General features: G+C 38.8%; 1 protein-coding gene across 2 annotated transcripts in view; it reads right to left on the bottom strand.

The window, feature by feature from the left end:
• Nucleotides 1–21585, bottom strand: part of RPS6KA3 (ribosomal protein S6 kinase A3) — a 76296-nt gene that overhangs the window by 43958 nt on the left and 10753 nt on the right. For both annotated transcript variants that reach the window (XM_026674915.2, XM_026674914.2), the window contains exons 3-10: nt 13811–13927; nt 12718–12799; nt 10059–10139; nt 6297–6376; nt 5441–5547; nt 4590–4627; nt 4277–4419; nt 2171–2241 (exon numbers count right to left, since the gene is read on the bottom strand). In XM_026674915.2, the coding sequence (XP_026530700.1) occupies nt 2171–2241; nt 4277–4419; nt 4590–4627; nt 5441–5547; nt 6297–6376; nt 10059–10139; nt 12718–12799; nt 13811–13927 (719 nt within the window). The remainder of the gene's footprint in view (nt 1–2170; nt 2242–4276; nt 4420–4589; nt 4628–5440; nt 5548–6296; nt 6377–10058; nt 10140–12717; nt 12800–13810; nt 13928–21585) is intronic.

The raw sequence follows: 21585 nt of genomic DNA, 5'->3' as shown, positions 1-21585 counted from the left end.
CAGAAGTTGCAGTATACATTATTCTGGAACTGATTTTTCTTATATTTCCACCTGCCACAGGGTCTTAAATTGGCTCCCTATTAAGAAGGGAACACAATTTAAACTCTTTGTAGTAATGTTTAAAACTCTAGCCTTGCTCACTAACTGTATCAGATCCTGCAGCCATTCTTCATATGTTTTAATCTCCAGGCCTTTGATCATCTTAGTTTATACCTTATTTATACATGTTAAATTTGGCTGATGTTCAATAATTTGAAAAGGCTCACTCTCAATTGCTGCTAAAATGGCCATCATCAAATGGGAAGAAACTAAAGTGAGTAGGTGAATGTACTTTATAAATATGTACTATGCTACATATTTAATAAAGATGGGAGAATGATAGAAAAATAAACTTGACCTTGATTTAAAAAATATTCCTACCTATTCCACTTTATTTATTTTAGATGCATTTAAGAAATATTTGAAAATCATTTTATATAATAAAATCAACTGGTACAAGTAGAGAATGCTGGAATGCTATACATGTTATGAATGAAGCAAGATGGATGGTAGATGTGGAATTTTATAGTGGTGTAAGTGCTATTTTTATTGTGGTTTAAAATATTCCATGAAGTATATTGATTTTATTGCTTTTGCTTAATTTTAACTGTCATTTTGGTTTTATTTGTGGTTGGACCATATTTGGTAGAAAGTGTGTTAAAAATAACATTCTCTTTATTTATGTATAACTTCAATTGTTCACTTCATTTTCCTTGTGAAACACAACTACTTTGGTCTCTGGTTCATTGTCATATCTGTACTTCTTGTAATAGCATTCAGTCTAATATTCACTACATATTTGGGCTGAGACAAAAACCCAGTATCATCTGCTTAGAAAAGTATAAATCAATTCACATTCCCAGCCTTCACAATTCCAAAGGTGGTTGCAATGGGACAAATCAAGTATTTGATCCAAGAATCATGTTTCAAAGGCTGAGCTAATATTGTAAAATGATATAAAGTGTCAGTTAAAAGGTAAAATTACTATTAAAGAGCCAGGGAAATAGAAAAGCATATTATCCTGCTCAAACCTCTAATAGGTTTAAATAAAGAATAATGAAAATATATTGTTCTGCAAGGTAACTGAATGTATTATCTAAAACTGATGAGATGGGAGTTCTCAGAGCAGACAAAATGTTATGTAAATATTGAGAAGTTAACTCAAGGTCTAGAAAAGAATAGCCAAATTTCTCTTAATTTTAAAGGCTAGGAGGAAAAGATCAACCATATTTTTCAGACTGTAAGACACACTGGACCATAGGTTTAGAGGAGGAAAACAAGGGACAAAAATGGAACATGCGGAAGGTTTGTGGGGGCCAAAAACAGGTCTGCATTCACTCTATAAGACACACAGACATTTCCACCCACTTATTTTTTGGGGGAAATGTCTCTTATAGTCTGAAAAAATATGGTATATTTATACTCTGGAGTGAAAATATATACTATACAGAGTTTAATTTCTCTGTTCTGCAGTTCTTCATAGTCTGTCTGTAAGCTTCTACTATGTTCCTGAATTCAGGGTTAATATCTGAAGAATTAAGAGTTATTGTATATGGCATGAAGTATGACAAGGAATATCTTATGAGCATATGTACTATATCTTGAACACCATGCAAGCACTTTGAAAACAATTGCCAAGAAAACTGTATGATTTATTTGGGCATTCACCATGAGTCAAGCAACAAATATCAGTCAATACAGATTTTTCAAATGACCAGGTATATGTTAGAATTAAGTTGGTATACAAGAATAAGGAGAAATTGTAGGAATAAGCACTGAAAAAACATATTTCTCACTTATTCAGTGTTAACAAACTGAACATGTAAGAAAACTCTTCAAGGTTGGATTACAGCAATACTACTTTGAAGATAACATGAATAAGAAATATGACACATGAGACATTTAGTGAGTTAAAAGGAGTAATAGCTATTGTATGTCAAATTATAAAGCATTGGGTTGAATATCTTTACACTTCTGATGGAGAAAGCAGGACATCTGGAATATGCATTTATATATGCATTTATATATATTAGTACCTTTCAAAATTAGGGGAAGAATAGTCATTCAATATTACAACCCAGAGAGCAAACCCGGTAGAATATCTGAGACATATAAATAAGAGTGTACTCACTTGAGAATCATAGTCATTGTTTCTTTTCTGTCTTTCCCTTGGAAAGGTAGAGTACCAGTGAGCATTTCAAACTGAAAGAATAAAACTTTCATCAATTATACTAAAAGATATGGAGAAAACCTTTGACAAGATTATTTAGCAGAACGGATTTGTAATTTTTCTCTATAAATGTAAATTAGGAGCTTTATATGCAATTTTCTCTAATAACAGCTTAAGTTCCCTAAAACTTAACTCTATATTTAATGTCTCCAATATGTTCATATTCCTCAAATACAAATTTTTATTTCCCTATATTTTTTTAACTTTTAAGTATAGATTTTCAATTCCATTCTGCTTTTAAAATTGCAAAATAAAAAAAAGATAACATTGCACCCATTTTAAGAGCAAAATATTCTGAGCTCAAAATATTGTATTCCATTTCATTGGAAGTTGACCAACCTTGAAAATGACGTTGGACAATTTCTGATAACAGGCTGTTCTAATATAAGAACATATCTGGTGAGGCTAAAATGCGCTTTCTTTGAGAGTTGAGTTATTTGTAATTCAAAATTATTTGGCATATTTCTATTTTAATGAAACAGTTCCAAAACATATTTATATTTTTTTCTGCTTTTACACTTTAAGAAATTTAAATATTTAATACGATAGTTTATGAATAAATATACATACCAAAAGTAGTCAAAATTAATTTGGCTATTATTTTTTTTGAAATTGAAATTATTCTTTTTTTCTCCTCTAGAAAGTTCTTTGAAACATTGCTTATAACTTCATATGATTACTAGGTGATATCTCAAATTATTTTAAATTTAGGAGCTATTTTATACTGACTTCCAAAAATTTAAAACTAAAATTCAGTATAGTTGGATATTTGAGATTATTTCTCTGAGAAGTTTAAAAAATCCTGTACTTGAACCATTTTATTTTGTTACAAAATACTTACTACATGCTAATCATCATATCTTTTAATATACTTGTGACAGAAATACACTAAGGCAGGAGTGTCAAATGGGACTTTCCCCCCCTTTGCTAAACCGGCATGGGCGTGGCCCAGTGGTGGGATTCAATTTTTTTTTACTACCGGTTCTGTGGGCGTGGCTTGGTGGGCATGGCAGGGGAAGGATACTGTAAAATCTCCAGTTAGAGGTGGTATTTGCCAGTTCTCCGAACTATTCAAAATTTCTGCTACCGGTTCTCCAGAACTGGTCAGAACCTGCTGAATACCACCTCTGGCGTGGCCAGTGCGTGACACATCCGGCCTGTGGGCCAGGAATTTCACAGCCCTGCACTGATATAACATTGTAGTCAGATTAAAAACATGTTAAAAATCCATTTTCTTTCCAAAACTGCATAATTATATTTCTTGTAAAAGTTAACAATTTTTTATTTTTTTGTAATAGTAATGTTGACCTTGTTAACAGCTTGTATTTTAAACACAGAAGTATATTTGTTATTTAAGACAATTTATAGTGAAAAGTATTGCATTAGCATATTTTAAAAATCTCAAAAGTTTTTAGTTGCAATTTTTAATGATCAAGTTAATGAAAATCTAAAAGTACATTTTGCTTAGATTTGATTATGGACATAACAAATTTGAAAAATATTTTTATAATATATTACTATAATGAGGACCCAGATTGTTGGGGGCAATATGCTGACTCTGTAAACCGCTTTGAGAGGGCTGTTAAGCACTATAAAGCAGTATATAAGTCTAAGTGCTATTGCTATTGCTATAATTCTGTTTAGATATAAATCATTTCCATTTGTCCTGGTTCAACCTCATATATGTATATTGACAGGATTTAATTTATCCTAGAGGTACTTATAAAATAATAAAAATAGTGCCAAATTTATAGTGACCTACAAACTACTAAGAAGTGAAATAAAGAATTCAATTATTTACCCTGCCAATTTATATCCCTGATATATATACATACTATATTCAGAATAAATTAACTAGGTAGGCGTGTATTTGACATTCATATATGGTCAAAATGAAGTTCCTTCTCTTCTTTTATTATTAGAAAGCTTACTAAGATAAGTGCATGAAAGCATGGTGCTGAATATCAAAGATCCGTAGATTTTATCATCCCATGCATTAAAACTTACCATTAACACACCAAATGACCACCAGTCTGCACTCTGTGTATGACCTCGCCGATTAACTACTTCTGGGGCCATATATTCCACTGTTCCACAAAAGGAGTATGCCTTTTTCTCATGATCAATAGATTCTTTGCTCAAGCCAAAATCTGGAAGGAAAAAAAAGTACATTTTTATACATATTTCTAATCAGATTTTTTTTTTTTAGTTTTTAACAGGCTATTTTTAAGTGCATGTATTTTGCAATCATTCTGTTTTCTCCCACAAAAAGCAAGGTGTCTATAAATCATTCATAGAAAGTAATTTTTGCCTTACATACCTGTTAATTTAATATGTCCTTCTTCATCAAGAAGTATGCTATAAATAAAGTTTTAAATTGGTTATATGAATTTTATTGGTAACAATTAAAGAAAGCTATAAATAGTATAAAATGTTATTTCAACGTTAATAAAGGTAAAGATTTTCCCAGTCCAGTTGTGTACGACTCTAGGGAGTGGTACTCATCTCCATTTCTTAACCGAGGAAGCTAGTATTGTCTGAAGAACTTCAGTGATCAGGTAGCCAGCATGACCATATGCCGAGGGGCACAGAATGCTATTACCTTCCCACCAGTGGACCTATTTAACTTGCATTTTCATGTTTTCAAACTGCTAGGTGGCAGGAACTGGGGCATGAAGGGGAGCTCACCCTTTTGTATGCCAAGAGGCACAGAATGCTGTTACCTTCCCACCAAAGTGGTACCTATTTATCTACTTGCATTTTCATGTTTTCAAACTGCTAGGTTGGCAGGAACTGGAGCAAGTAATGGGAACTCACCCTTTTGTATGGCTCTCAGGTATTGAACCCGGGCTGTCAGCTTTGCAGCTGAGAAGCTCAGTATCTTTAACCGCTAAGTCATCACAACTCTATAGATAGGAATGGCCTATAAGCCTTTACAATAAATAAATAAATTTATCAAATGTATAAATGTAGCCATGGGCATCTGCAAATGTTTACTTCTTTTATTAGAAAGAGGAAAATAATGTTGTGCTATCTGTTATTCCCTTCTGGTATTACTATATACATAGAACAGGGCAGAGATTTATGACATAAAAACACTTTTGCCATGTCGTTCTACTTCACCATTATTCCATGTCAACAGCTACTTGAATCCAATTTGAAATAACTTACTTTTCTGGTTTTAGATCTCTGTATATTATCCCAAGACTATGCAGATGGTCTAAAGCGAGTGCTAATTCAGCCAAATAAAATTTGACATCATCCTCTGTGAACATGACCTACAAAGGAAAATATGCATTTCCATAATTAAGATCCTGCCATCAAAGGCTAGAGGGGGGAGTTGTGGGGAGACAACAAATGGGCAATATGATTTTGTGTATATGATGGGAATTAGGGAAGGGGGAATGACAGGTGATGAAGACCAGAGAAGCCTGAAACAGTTTGTACCAGAGGCACCAAGGCCATGCACCTTGAGAAAGGAATGTGAATTGCCCAGAACATCTCAATGTTCTCATAATATCTTGGTGAGCTCCGATTGGCAAAGCACAGACTGGTCACAGGGAGGAGAGGAGAAGATAACATTTTCTATATCTTTTTCATGCAGGAAAACTTTAGAGCTAGGCAACCAACTTACTGCAACTTCCTTAATAAAATAAAATTTTGCTTCAATCTAATGGAGTCAGGATCTTTCTTTCCTAAGGGACTGGGTGGGGAAAGTCTGACAGCTAGTAAGAATGTTTATTTCTCACTTAAAATGTAACATATATAATTAAAAATAGCATGCAAACTGAATTCATAAAAGCCACTGTCATTATTAAATAAGCATTAACGCAAAGCATCTAAAATTCATACTAACATATGATTAGCTGGTAGAATTATTTCAAAGCATAGAGAATGGAGGAGAAATGCTATATGAGATATAAAAAAATTAAGAAATTTGGAAAATTCCTACATAATTAAGCACATGTTTAAAATGAAAGCTCTATTAAAAAGCCCCTGTCATAATTATAATATAAATCTTGCTTACCTCTTTGGATAAGCGTGTAAACAAATCGCCTCCCCTGAGAAAGTCTAAAATAAGATATAACTTCCCTTCTGTTTGAAAAGCTGAGGGAAAAGCAAACAAGTGATTTCAGTAAAGTCATACAATACAATGGCTAATTTAATTATTTATGTTATACTCCATAGGAGATATCTAGAAAACAATGCCAACATTAGCATCCATCACCTTTAGTGCCTACTGTTAGGAATGATAGTCACCTAACAGTTGGGTTGGAAATATATAAACCAGGATAGTCATTTAATACTGTATCTTTAACAGAATGCTGTAAGTGTGATTGGCTGAGGTTCCTCCAACGGCCATAAGATGGAGCCAGAAACCTGGTTTCTTTCTCCTTGCATTTCCTGTTTTTGCCGTGTTGCCTGATCGTCGTTCTACTTGGATTGCTGTGAGTCTTGCAAATGTTAGCAAACTCTGTTTCTGTTTCCTGAACTCTGTTTATGATACTTGACTTCGCTTTTGGATTATCCCTGGACTGATACTAACTGCTTTGACTGTGTATGATTTGGACTGTTTGTTGGACTTTGTTTACCCATTTACTGGAAGTAAAACCTACATTTTACTATTCAGTGTGTCTGTGTGCTGGTCGTGTGTTATTCAACATCACTCTCACTATGTCTCCCTGTGTGCACTCATTCTCCTAACGGGGAATACCTCCACAGCTACTGCTGCTGTTTGTTAAAGTTGCTACTGTACTCCAGTAAGTAACTAACTGCATCTACTGATGCTGCTACCATCCTGTCAATCCTTCCTGAAAATTACCCCACTAGAGAAGGCTCAATTATTATTGCCTGCCTCACAGTCCCACAGCGCAGGACTGTAAAAAGCATAATGGCTGTTAGAGCTAGCTTGGACAGAATCCTTTGTAATAGGGAGTATTCATATTATAAAATTGTTGTTTCAACATGCTTGGTCATTAAATTTATTTGGAAGTATTAAAATACAATGGCTAAACTCCAGCATTTACCATGTGTTATGATTTTCAAATAATCAATAAAAACAATGCCCAAAGCTAAAATTCACTAAAAATGTGCAATCCTTACCTGTTAATGCTAAAACATTTATTATAGAATTTAGTGTACCTGGAAGAGACTCTATGAGAGCTCTTCCTGATTAAAATGTCTCCAAGCTAAGGTGCTGAATCTCAGCAAGAATGTTTATAAAAGCAAAATGCTTCTATGAAACAAATGATATCTGGTGGAAAATACATACAGCATTTGATTATTTAATCTTGGCAAGAAATACATTGGTCTGTTCTTGGCAAGAACAAAAAGACTGTCCTATATTATTTTTTATTTATTTATTTATTTTGATTTGTCAATTGCTTACAAGATAATAGGTATAAGTATATACATAGTTATGAATACATGAAATGGGTACATATAAGAAAAATAAAAGAAACAATAGGACAGGGACGGTAGGCACATTGGTGCGCTTATGCACGTCCCCTACAGACCTCTTATGAGTCTATTCTGTTTCCTGGTTTTATGCATTGATACAATTGAGCAGAATTGTGATGGCATACAAAGACCTTGGAAATAGCAAAATGTTATATACTAACCTCCATGTAAATTATCACTATATATCAGGCAGTATTAATGCTACATTTTTATTGTCACATTGGTTTGCATGGTTATTTTGTATGAACTGGGTGTTAAAATTACATCTGGTTCACCAAACCAGTATTTCAACCAACTGACTGGCCCTGCCCACCCCTCCCCTCCCCGGAGTCTCCATACGGCCCATTTTCGATGGAGAGTCTGCACGGAGGCTCTGGGTGGGAGAGAAAATGGGCCTTCCGGAAGTCCAGAAACAGTTTCCGGCTTCCGGAGGGCCTCCAGAGCTGGGGGGAAGCTGTCTTCACCCTCCCAGAGGCCCAGGGAGGCCTCTGGACCCTTGGGAGGGCAAAAAATGGCCCTCCTGGAAAAACCGGAAGTCGCAAAACGGGTCTGTTTCTGGCTTCCGGTGGGCTTCTAGAGTTCGGGGGAGGCTGTTTTCGCCCTCCCAGAGGCCCGGGGGAAGCCTCCAGACCCTTGTGAAGGTGAAAATGACCTCCCCTGGGCACTGGAGGTCCACCGGAAGCTGGAAAGAGGAAGTTCCAGCAGGTCATGCCCACCATGGCCATGCCTACCCAGCAACCAGGCAGCGAACCTGTTGCTGGGATTTTTGAATCCCATCCTTGAATAATACTATATTTTACCTTGCTTGAAAAACAAGAGAAAATATTTCAGTGAGACTCGATACAATATCTTTCAGAATATAAAGATCTAAACTAAGATATATTTATTTGTTTTGAGTCAGTTTTTGACTCCTATTTACTGCCTGGAAAAATTCTTGTAGTTTTCTTAGCAAGATTGCCAGAAATGTTTTGCCACTGACTTGCTTCTGAAAGGAAGGACTGAGAGAGAGTGACTGGCTCAAGATCACTCAGCTGTTTTATGCCTAAATTGGGGCTAGAATTAGTCTCTGGATTTCTAGCCTAAGGCCTTAACCAGATATTGGCTCTAAAGTACATTGTATATAATGTCAGTTCCATAAAAGTTTGCACACAATGCCTCAGAAGCTCACTGTAGGAAATCTTGGCTTTGCCTGTCAGAAAGGAGGGTGCTGGATTTCTTGAACCAGGACTTGAAAGTAAATCTATGCATCTCATCCCAGCTTAATTTGGCTAGTAGGTTCAGATTTGGCTAAAATTCTTCAGATACATAGCACAGCAGTATTAAATAAGAATCTTCACTGAAATTAGTATGAAGTAACAATAAACAGCAGATGGCCCTGTCAGTGTGTGAAAATACAGTTGCCTTTTGTATCCACAACCTTTTAAAACTTTGTCTTCCCACTGCTTTCCTGTTATAATGGACTTTTCCCCCTGTATTTTATGGCCTTGGAGTTGAGTTGTTTTATTTATTAAATGTATATGTCACCCATCTTGCTGTCTAAAGCAACCTGCTATGCCCTGCCCTGAAAATTGCTGGGTCTTGTTTTATCTTGTATAGTAAAGGACAATGCCCCTTGGAAAAAATATTTCTGTAACCTGTCTATAAAGCAATGACAGTTTACTTAGCCCAGCTGCCTCCTAAATTCCAATATTAGGTAAAGTCGAGTTTTAAGGAAAATGAGGCGTAATAAAAGAAACAAATTTTCTGAATGATTTGCTTAATCATCTTACAGGCAAAAAAGATAAGCAAAATGCAAACCATAATGCTAGCAACAGTAAATAAAGCAATCTCATCAAAGTCATAATAAAAATAATTCATAACTGAGTAGCTGTTTTAGTTATATTTCTAAAAGCTGAGTCCTGGCTACTTATTGGTGGAATTCCACAAATGAAATTGTCCTGTCAGAAAAAACATTTTCTAATTCCTTCTATTGCTAGACCATTCGATGTCAATCAATTTGTTGACTGTTAGGCAGGCTCAATATTTTTTACTAAGACAACACATATTTTTGAAGCATTATACATAGCAATTATATAAACCTGATCTTAGGGAAAGTATGAAAGAATCATTAAGGATGGGCTTGCCCACATATTATAGTCCAAAAATTGAAGGAAGCATGAGGGAGAAACTTGAAATAACCCCAGCTTGATTTTGGGCTTCAAAGTTCTGTTCAACAATAAGCTAGCAGTCTTGGAATCTCAGAGGTATCAGGATTTTTTTTTTTTTACCTGGCCTACCACACAGATATTCTAATCATATTTCATTAATTTGCAAAATTTATTAAACTTACCATAATGTAACTTGACAATAAAAGGATGGTTTACTTCTACTAAGATGTCACGTTCCATTTTTGTCCGAACACGATCACGAACTACAAAACATTTAGTTTAAATTAATAGCTACTAAGTGAATTTGGACTTTTTGTTTTGGAATATCTAGTTATCTCAGCCTAAATGCTTTCCAGAACCAACGTAATGTAAAATGTAGTAAATGCAATTAGGCAGCCAATCAAATACTCCCCCTCCCCCCACTCAAGTCCATACAGTTTTCTTGGCAAGGTTTTTCAGAAATGGTTTGCCACTGCCTCTTTCTTAGGACTGAGGAAAAGTGATAAGCCCAAGGTCACCCAGCTGACTTGTGTCTAAGGTGGGACTAGAAGTCACAATCTTCCCGTTACTAGCCTAATGTCTTAACCACTATGCCAAACTGACTCTCAATCAAATGCTACTTGATAGCTAATAGAGACAAGTCTGCTGATGCCAACTTGTATTTCAGATAGCTAATAGACAAGCTATGGCATAGGCAGAAGTATTAGCAGTTCCAATATTTGAGGGGCTGCCACAGAGAGGAAGGGGTCAAGCTATTTTCTAAAGCACCTGAAGGCCAGACAAGGAATAATGGATGGAAACTGAACAAGGAGAGATTTTACCTGGAAATAAGGAGAAACTTTCTGACAGTGAAAACAATCAACAAATAGAACAGCTTGCCCTCTGAAGTTGTGGGAGCATCATCACTTGAAACTTTCAAGAAGAGATTGGACTTCCGTTTGTTAAAAATAGTGTAGGGTTTCCCGCTTGGGCGGTGGGCTGGACTAGATGACCTACAAGGTCCCTTCCAATTCTGATTATCTGTTATTATTATCATCAGTTTAATAATTTATTTTACATACAATTTAATAATTTCAGGATTGTTCTTCAAAAATATTGGCCATCACTAGTCTAACCTCTCCACAAAAGCACTGAATTACAAATACAAATAGGTGATCAGGGGGGGGGGGGGGGGGGGGGGGGGGGGGGGGGGGGGGGGGGGGGGGGGGGGGGGGGGGGGGGGGGGGGGGGGGGGGGGGGGGGGGGGGGGGGGGGGGGGGGGGGGGGGGGGGGGGGGGGGGGGGGGGGGGGGGGGGGGGGGGGGGGGGGGGGGGGGGGGGGGGGGGGGGGGGGGGGGGGGGGGGGGGGGGGGGGGGGGGGGGGGGGGGGGGGGGGGGGGGGGGGGGGGGGGGGGGGGGGGGGGGGGGGGGGGGGGGGGGGGGGGGGGGGGGGGGGGGGGGGGGGGGGGGGGGGGGGGGGGGGGGGGGGGGGGGGGGGGGGGGGGGGGGGGGGGGGGGGGGGGGGGGGGGGGGGGGGGGGGGGGGGGGGGGGGGGGGGGGGGGGGGGGGGGGGGGGGGGGGGGGGGGGGGGGGGGGGGGGGGGGGGGGGGGGGGGGGGGGGGGGGGGGGGGGGGGGGGGGGGGGGGGGGGGGGGGGGGGGGGGGGGGGGGGGGGGGGGGGGGGGGGGGGGGGGGGGGGGGGGGGGGGGGGGGGGGGGGGGGGGGGGGGGGGGGGGGGGGGGGGGGGGGGGGGGGGGGGGGGGGGGGGGGGGGGGGGGGGGGGGGGGGGGGGGGGGGGGGGGGGGGGGGGGGGGGGGGGGGGGGGGGGGGGGGGGGGGGGGGGGGGGGGGGGGGGGGGGGGGGGGGGGGGGGGGGGGGGGGGGGGGGGGGGGGGGGGGGGGGGGGGGGGGGGGGGGGGGGGGGGGGGGGGGGGGGGGGGGGGGGGGGGGGGGGGGGGGGGGGGGGGGGGGGGGGGGGGGGGGGGGGGGGGGGGGGGGGGGGGGGGGGGGGGGGGGGGGGGGGGGGGGGGGGGGGGGGGGGGGGGGGGGGGGGGGGGGGGGGGGGGGGGGGGGGGGGGGGGGGGGGGGGGGGGGGGGGGGGGGGGGGGGGGGGGGGGGGGGGGGGGGGGGGGGGGGGGGGGGGGGGGGGGGGGGGGGGGGGGGGGGGGGGGGGGGGGGGGGGGGGGGGGGGGGGGGGGGGGGGGGGGGGGGGGGGGGGGGGGGGGGGGGGGGGGGGGGGGGGGGGGGGGGGGGGGGGGGGGGGGGGGGGGGGGGGGGGGGGGGGGGGGGGGGGGGGGGGGGGGGGGGGGGGGGGGGGGGGGGGGGGGGGGGGGGGGGGGGGGGGGGGGGGGGGGGGGGGGGGGGGGGGGGGTGGGGGGGGTGGGGGTGGGGGGGGGGGGGTGGTGGGGGGGGGGGGGGGGGGGGGGGGGGGGGGGGGGGGGGGGGGGGGGGGTGGGGGGGGGGGGGGGGGGGGGGGGGGGGGGGGGGGGGGGGGGGGGGGGGGGGGGGGGGGGGGGGGGGGGGTTTTGGCGACTCGCGGGGGGGGGGGGGGGCGCTCCTTTTCCCTCTTCCCTCTCAAACAACGAAAGCACTTTACCCTTCTCCTTCTCTCCCTCCCCGCGGGGCGGGGAGAACTACTAATTTTATTATATTTCTATCCCCACCACAATCCAGCAACTTGTATGTAAAATAAATTATTAAACAATATTTGGCATAACAGCATCTTGATAACCTCCATTAACTTCTTCCTGAATACGTAGGTAATCTTCACTTAGCAACTCCCTCATATACTCAGTGACAGTTCACAGTGATAACTATGATGAAAAAGTAACCTTTTTAAAAACATCTACAGATTGCATAGTTTACCTTTCAATGTTGCTTTTTTAAGCACTTTCATTGCATACAGCTGTTTGGCATCAGATCCTGAGATTTTTTTCACAAGAAATACCTGTAGCAAGCATAAGCAAAGCCTTTTTAATATCAAACACAATAATGTAATTGTAATAATCAGTCAAACTGGCCAACAATATAAAAAAATAGGCTTCTACAAAGCTTTAAAAAATGTGAAAATGAAAATGAAAGTGGCATTTACAAAGTACCCCCTTCTGAATCCTTACAGTAAATGTAAGAATTTCCAGCATCAGAAGCTACTCCTAGCTGTCTATAAAGTATATACATATGCATATATACTTAACTTCAGTGGGAAAAGTTATGCATGTATATCACTTGCAAAAACAGGTGGGAGCAGATTCCAAAGCAGGTGCATCAAACTGCACAAAGCAGCCCTTTTAACAATTTGGTACACAAATGCAAAAAATATTAATATTGGTTTCAATTCTGCAGCTTGCAAAGGAATAAAATATGAAAAAGCCTCTTGACTTCAATTAGAGGTATGGCTGATCAGCACAAATTCAAATGTAAAATTCTCCAAATGTTTTATATGCTTCTGGTCTAAAAAAAAGTCCTGCCCACCTCAAAGTTAGGCTATTTAGTACTTTGATTAGATTCTTAAAAGGTCCTTTGAAGGTTGTAGGAAAATGAAAGTAACTTTGTCTGTGACTCTTAAAGCAACAGTATCTGTTTACATGATCTTATGGCAGCTGGATCTTGGGGAAAGATGTGAGGAGTTGCAGACAGATTCATGGTCCTTATGTGCCAAAGCACTCTGAATAAGAATCCAAAGTATTGCAGAGTTTTATTAATAAAATAAGTTTTAATATTAATTCAATCATGGAAAATTGTGAGGAAGTGTATTAAATTTATATTGTTCTCCATTCATAATTTGTGAACAAACATTCTTATATATTAGCTTGGACAGAAAACGAGGAGACAATGAAAGAACCTGAACAAAGATTTGGTAGGTGGAATTTAAAAACTAGATATTCATTTAGGGAATTCAGATTAGTACAGGCTGCAGCAAATACTACGGTAGCTTTTACAGATCCAAAGTCTCTCTTACCTTTCCAAAAGATCCCTGGCCTAGTACTTTAAGGAGTTCAAAATGTGAAGAATCTGCTTTTTCATGCCCTTCTTTGACATGATATGTTATTGCAATCTCTTTAATATTGCCTTCTTCCTAGAAAATAAAATAATAGTGGTTCAATGTAATAAGTAGGGTTCATGTCATTTTTAAAAATATGTTTATTAGGATATTTTATACAATAATAAATGGAAACATACAATATAAATTTAAAGAAAAGAAAAAGTGCAAGTAGATGTTAAAAAAGTAAATGGAGGAAAGAAAAAGAATAAAGAATTTATATAAAAGATCGGCTTGATTTTCTTTACAGCAGATAAATAAATTTAATGTCAACCCTCCCTTTTTAAGGTTATGTCATAATCCCATTCTTTCCATATTTTCCCCTTTCTAAACATCGAACCCATAAATCAACAGTTCATTTTTTCCATTGCCAGCAAAAAGTCCATAAATGGTTTCCAGTCACTAATAAATGTACTTGTTGTCTTCTCCCTAATTAAACAAGTCAATTTTCCACCGAGTGGAGTTTATTTCAAAAGATTTTTAAAAAGACACATTTAATGAAAAAAACATGAAGACAAAAAAAGATATCATTGAATATAATTTTGATGCAACAAGAAAAACAGACAAGTAGTCATGATTAATGCTGCACTGAACTGAACTGAATGACCTAGCAAAAAAAAAAATTCAGAAGTTCGCATTATGAAGCATATGAGAAATGAGAAGCACTGATTTGGACAGCTCCTTTCCATGTCTACATTTAGCACAAAGTAATTAGACTTACTAAAGAAGAGTTTCTAGATTACTCTAGGTTCTATTAATCAAAGACATGTATATCTCTTTTGAAACATTTATTCACTAAAAGCAGTTATGTTTGTATCTAGTTACTCCTCCAAAGTGAAATAGGGTAACATGTACAAAATGTTTATTTTATCATCTTTTTAAAATAAGATTTCACTCAGTCAAATCATGGCTTCCACACCTCCTTCTCCAAAGACAAAATTGATGCTTGGGAGTTAAAATGGCTGGATATTGGCTGCATCTTCAAAATCCAGTTTTCCATTCCCGATTTAAGTAAATTGATTAGTGGCACATTTAGAAGAAAATATAATTTAAGCAACTAAACTGGATTAAGGATGTTGTTTCAATAACTAATGTATCAGTATCAAGACCTGGTCTTATTTTCTTTTTGGACTTCAAAATAAGCACCAGGCTTATTTTGGGGGGATGTCATTTTTTTCCCATCTCCCCTCTCTCTTCCACTTGTCTGTCCCACTGCAAGGCTGCCATGGAGCTCCTGCCTGCCGAAGCTACCTTGTTCATCACAGTTTGATTTTGCTTGAGATGCAGGAGAAGGGGAAAGATTGGAAGCGCCTGCACAATGGGTGGACAGGGTGAGGAAAACTCTTTCATAAAATGATCTGTGGGTGTGTGTGTGGGATTTTCCTGCTGATTCTCTTTTCCTTGGGGATGATTTATACGAAAACAAAACAAACCCATTTGGTCTAACAGCATACCAGCATCTACAGGCTGGCAGAAAGTGGGTTGCTTGAGCTACAGCTTTGGCAAGCAGGAGCTATGTGGTGGCCTTGCAGTGGGACAATTGGATGGAAGAGGGAGAGGAGATTACCCCTTCCTCCACCCTGTCTTCCCTGGCCTCCAAAGTTACGGAGGGAGCATTTTTTGGATGTGCGTGTGTGCAGGACTGGTAGGGCTGATGAGCAGAGAGTGGGGGAATCTGGTTTAGATGAGTATGGTGGAAAGGGAGGCAGACGTGCGGGCACTCCTTGGATCTTGTTGGTTGCCTTGTTCATCACGGTTTGATTTTGCTTGAGATATGGGAGAGGGAGAAAGATTGGAAGCACTTGCACAATGGGCGGACAGGATGAGGAAAACTCAGAAAGTGATCTGTGAGCAGGGGGCAGTGGTGGGATTCAAAAAAAAAATACTACCAGTTCTGTGGGCGTGGCTTGGTGGACGTGGCAGGGGAAGGATACTTCAAAATTCCTATTTCCTCCCCACTCCAGGGGAAAGACACTGCAAAATCCCCATTCCCTCCACACTCCAGTGCCAAAAAACAGCTGAGAAGCAGCTGTGGCACTTGAAAAAGCAGCACCTGGGTTCGCGGTGCCTCAGGGATGCGGCAGCTTCCCTTGTGCGGGAAAAAAATTCCCTTTGGTTGAAGCGAGGATGGCAGCAAGCTGTGGCTACAGGGAAGACAATGGACAAAGGAAAAAAGAGCCTCCATAGCGCTTTGAAGCGTTACGAAGCAAACCTGACAGCACAAAAATTCAATTTTGAATAAGCAGCGTTTCTACGAGCCAGTCTTTTGCCACAACCTCTTAGAGCAAGACTACGTCGTGAACTGGGGAAAGTGATAGTGGATTATGGACTCAGTCTCTGGGAAGAAAGGCATGTGTCAACCCATCCGTGGATTCTCCAATCATCGTGCTGGAGAAGCAGCTGAAATCTAGTTAGATGCTAAGTGGAAGGTTAAAGCCGCAGATACAGATAGTCCTTGTATAACCATTTGTTCAGCCTCCATTCAAAGTTACAACAGCACTGAAAAAAGTGACTCATGACTGCTGCAGCATCTCCATGGACATGTGATCAAAATTCTGGCACTTGGCACCCAGCATGTATTTATGATGGATGCAGCATCCTGGGGTCACATGCTAATTTCTCTATCTATGATTGTGGTTAATGAGGGTAAAATTATTTGGAACATAAGTTGCTCTGCTGCTTCCAAACTAAATGATGGTTAATAAAGTCCTTGAATAGTTAAGGCAGGCAGTCTTTTTGGCACCAAGCATAGAGAAATAATATAATAAATATTATAATATAATATAATATAATATAATATAATATAATATAATAAATATAATATAATAAATATAATATAATAAATATAATAAATATAATATAATATAAATATAATAAATATAATATAATAATATAATAAATATAATATAATATAATAAATATAATATAATAAATATAATGTAATATAATATAATATAATAAATATAATATAATATAATATAATATAATATAATATAATATAATATAATATAATATAATATAATATAATAAATATAATATAATAATATAATATAATATAATATAATATAATATAATATAATATAATATAATATAATATAATATAATATAATATAATAATATAATAATAATGTGTGTGCGTGTGTGTGTGTATGCAGATCTTGCGTGTTCGGGTCTTTTCTCATGTAAGATTGAGAGCATCTTGGCGACATTTCAACGAGATTCCACTCGCCACCTCCAGGCTGGTGCTTTTGGCTTCATGCTTGTGCGAGGAAAGCGTGATCAGAGCTGCCGTCTCTCTCTATAAATACTGGTGGGGAGGTGTGATGTGCTGGCTCTGTTGTAAGCGGGCTGGTTGGCTGTGTTGTTATTTCTTGATTGGTTGATGGAGTTGGTGTTTGCAGATTGGTTGGCTTTTTTGTAAGAACCTGTGTGGCTGAGATTTTTAGCCCCTTAGGGGCTAAATGAAGCTGATCGTGGAAAGCAGAGCCACGCTTTCCTTCAACTGTATTGCCATGATGCCAAACCAGAAATCCATAAATATAACTTTTCAAACCAGTAATTCCCCACTACCATCAAAGAAGAACATTATTCTGTGTGCAATGAGCTGGGTGTAATATACCTTTATCATTTCACTCCAGGGAAAGGCTCAAAAACAGGAAAACCTGCTGCAGACATTCTGGTGTATTTCTTAAAGAAGAAAGGCGTTGACAAAAGCTTGAAGCCCATTGGAGGAGATTCTACAAATATTAATACTGGCTGTGAAGGTGGTGTCATGCGCTGGATAGGGGTCATGCCAGAACATCCACTCTGCTGGAGCTGATTGATGGGTCGGAAGGTATATATGACTCACCTTTGATGTGCAACCTGACTACAGCAAAAATAATGAAGTTCATTGACTAACCAATGCAAGTACCACAATGGCCCTGTCATGTCCAATCAATAGAGAGATGTGTGAAATGGGTCACAGAAGCAGCAATTATTTGTTTCATTGGCAGACAAAAAAAAGGGATCGCGGTATACATTAAAGAAAAAATAAAAGCAACACAAATTTACACTGATGATAGTGGTAGAATACCAATGATAAAAATTAAAATTCAGCCAATTTTTTTTTTACTAGTAACAATTTATTCTCCAAATGAAAATGAAAAAGAATTTTATAGTAAACTTCATGAAAAAATAATAGAATCAGGACAGAAAAATATATATTTGGTGGGGGACTTTAACGCAGTGGGTGAACCTCAATAGGGATTATATAGTAATAAAAAAAAATAAGAAAAAAAGGAAAATATTACTGAAAACTTTTTTTGATATGGCCTGAGTTAAATTTAAGAGATAGTTGGAGAGAATTAAATGGGGAAGAAAGCAGATATATGTTTTATATAAACTTTCTAGAATGATATGATTTGGATGAATAAAGAATTAGAAAATGAGAAAGATGGGGGAGACTGCCAGCAGGGTCGAGGAGAGCCGCATCTCTCTTCCCCAGCTGGCCATTACTCCCTTTCACAAAGGCAGTTGCAGCGGTGGTCAGAAATGGCCACCTCAAAGAAGAACTGAACCGGAAAAGAATGTGCAGGAGGAAGATAAGAAGAGAAAGTTTTGGTCAACCGGGTTAAACTGAAAAAGCAACAACGTAAGGTACCCTGGAATTTAAACTAAATACCATTGTTCCCAAAGAATATTTTGAAGGAGCGAAGGAGAGAAAAAAGGGAAAGGATTAGGTTTTTTTTTTCCCCTTTCATATACTGACAGCTAAGAGACTTAAGCAAGAAATTGAAAAAAAAAAATCCACTTTGACATTAATAGGCATTTAAGCTGAAAATAAAAGTCAAAGGGATAATAAAGATTTATATTCAAAAGTTTTTAAAAGCAGGAAAGGAGAAAAAAAAAGAATAAAAGGGTAGGATCTGGAAAAATGGAGGAGACTGCCTGGAACTAACTAAAAGGAACTTACAGTGAAACTTTAACAAGATTCCCCAAAGATACATCCTAACTGAAACTTGGCAACAAAATAATAGAACCCCAGGAAGAGAAAGTGGAAAAAAGAAGCACGAAGAAACAGCCTTGGATTATTTGGATTACTTGGTGATTTTTGGTTTTTGCATCTAAATGACTAAAATCAATCCAGTGGTTGTTTAAAAGTGTTTAAAATGGCATCACTCTTAGAAGAACTGAAAATGAAACTTAAAAAATGGAAAGAAGATGCACAAGAAGGGAGAGGTTCTTTTGGCTTCGTATTTCAATTCTTAGAAATGGAGATCTGGAACTATGAGAAACAACAAGAAACGCTTGCAGAACAAGAAGACCGGGACAAAGAAGAAGGCATCTTTAATGATCAAATAATTTTAAGTGGGGGGGAAAAGGAAAGAGGGGAAAGAGAGTGAAAGGGTTAAGACTAGAAAAAACAACCAAAAAGAAGAAGAGTTTGAAAGATAAGTATAATATTAGAAAGCAACAGAAGAGGGGATTACAGATGAGAGAATTAGAAGTAGAGAGACGAGGGGGTAAAAAGGAGAGGGAGAAGAAGAGGGGGAAGAAGGTAAGGAAAAGAAGTTGTGAAAGACAGAAACAAGATATAGAGAAACAGGGAAAAGATATAAGGATTGAAACCATAAGCCTGTTTAGAGATAATGGGTGAAAATTTAATTGTAAAAGGGATTCTGCAAAGGTACATAAGATAGCATTGTTATATTACAAATACAAATAATTTTAGAAAATATGACTAAAATGATGGATAAAATACTCACTGTAATGTAGTGGAATGTTTGTTAATAAATGAATTAAAGTGAATGACAGAATTAAATTAGGAAAGGATGGGAACATTTTAATTATTATTAATGATTTATAAAAATATAAGTGAGAAATATGGGAAAAAAAGAATTATGGAAAGTTTATAAGTGTTCCCAAGGAAGTATGATATTTAATTGAAAAGAAATGTTAAAGATGTTAAGATTTTAATGAATATTAATGATAGAATTGAATTGGAATGGAACGTGTGTTTTATTTACATATATATATATATATATATATATATATATATATATATATATATATATATATATATATATATATATATATATAATCTTTTCTTTTTAAGAATATAGTGTGTATTTTAAGAATGTACCAAGCAGAATTCGATTGGAAGTGATGTATTATATTGAATGTTACAATCTTAAAGGTATACATTGAAGAGTTTGAATCGATAAAATTAAACGATATAAAGGTGTCATACTCCAATTAGTAACTACAGGGGAAAATTTGTTTAATGAGAAAAGATAATATGAAATTGCAACAGGACAGACAAAAGTATAAATATAATGATTTGAATTGAGATGAGATTATTAAAATAAAGTTGAGAAAATTAAAAGGGGAGAAAAACTATGTAGAAAATATAAAACAGTAATAAAGATATGGAATAGAACATAAAAATGAGCATGAAATTGAGTTTGTGTCTGCATGAAGAAGTGATAACTTGGAACCATGCTATTTTCAAAAAAAGATGTTTTATTTGTATTTTGTTTTTGTGAAAATCCAAATAAAATTTTCAAAAAAAAAAAAAAAAAATTGGAAAATGAGATAAAAAATATAAACATATTGGTCAATACCTGGGGCAGACCATAATCCCCTATAACTAATTTGAAAAGGTTATAATAGAAAAATAGAAGATGGAGATTAGATACACAGATTCTAAAAGAAAAAGAATATATACAACTTGTTAAAAAAGAAATGGAACTCTTCATTAAAGAAAAGAACAAAGAAGAAATTACAAAATTTATGGGACACTGCAAAAGCCTACGTAAGAGGAATAACAACTGCATATATAGCCAGAAGAAGCAAAGAAAAAAGGGGAAAAAAAACAAATTACGATAAGAATTTAAAAGAATAGAAAAAGCCCTACAGGAGAACCCACAAAATGATAAAAATAAAATGGAAAGAGATTTGATTAAACACAAATTAAATTTACTAAATCAGGAAAAATATGCAAAAAATTTGAAATCAATTAGGCAGAATTTTTTTTGAACAAGCAAACAAGCCAGGAAGATGGCTGGCTTACAAATTAAGGAAAGAAAGGGAAAAGAAATTAATACAAATATTACAAGATGATAAAAATTGAGGGGGGGAAAGGATTATACAAAACTACTACGAAAAATTACATAGAAAAAAAAATATGGGGGAAAGATAGAACAGTATCTAAAAGAGAAAAACTTACCACCAATCTCGGAAGAGAATAGAGAATTATTAAATAAAGAAATTACCCAGATAGAAATGAAGAGAGCCGGTAATAAACAGAAAAACAATAAGACTCTAGGACCAGATGGGATTTCAGGGGATTTTTATAAGATTATGTATGAAGCTATGGAACCGTTGATGCTAGAAATATACAGTATAATGAAGCATTATTAGAAGCGAAATTACCCAAATCGTGGGCAGAATCGTATATAACTTTGATACCGAAAGAAGGTACCGACTATTCTCAAATTCAAAACTATAGGCCAATCTCCCTGCTAGATGCCGATTATAAAATACTGATGACAATCATGGCAGAAAGAATGAAAACAATTCTGAATGAAATAATACATGTAGATCAAAACGGTTTCCTCTCTAAAAGACAAATTAGAAACAACATTAGGACAGTAATGGATATACTGGAATATTATGAAGTGCATCCAGAGAAATCAGCAGTGCTGATTTTT

The sequence above is a fragment of the Notechis scutatus genome, chromosome 5, assembly GCF_049901735.1.
Source record: "Notechis scutatus isolate UNSWTSFEM ecotype Mainland chromosome 5, rNotScu1.2, whole genome shotgun sequence".
Classification (NCBI taxonomy): domain Eukaryota; kingdom Metazoa; phylum Chordata; class Lepidosauria; order Squamata; family Elapidae; genus Notechis; species Notechis scutatus.
Note: the sequence above shows the minus strand (reverse complement) of the source record. Positions and strands in the feature narration are given on the sequence as shown.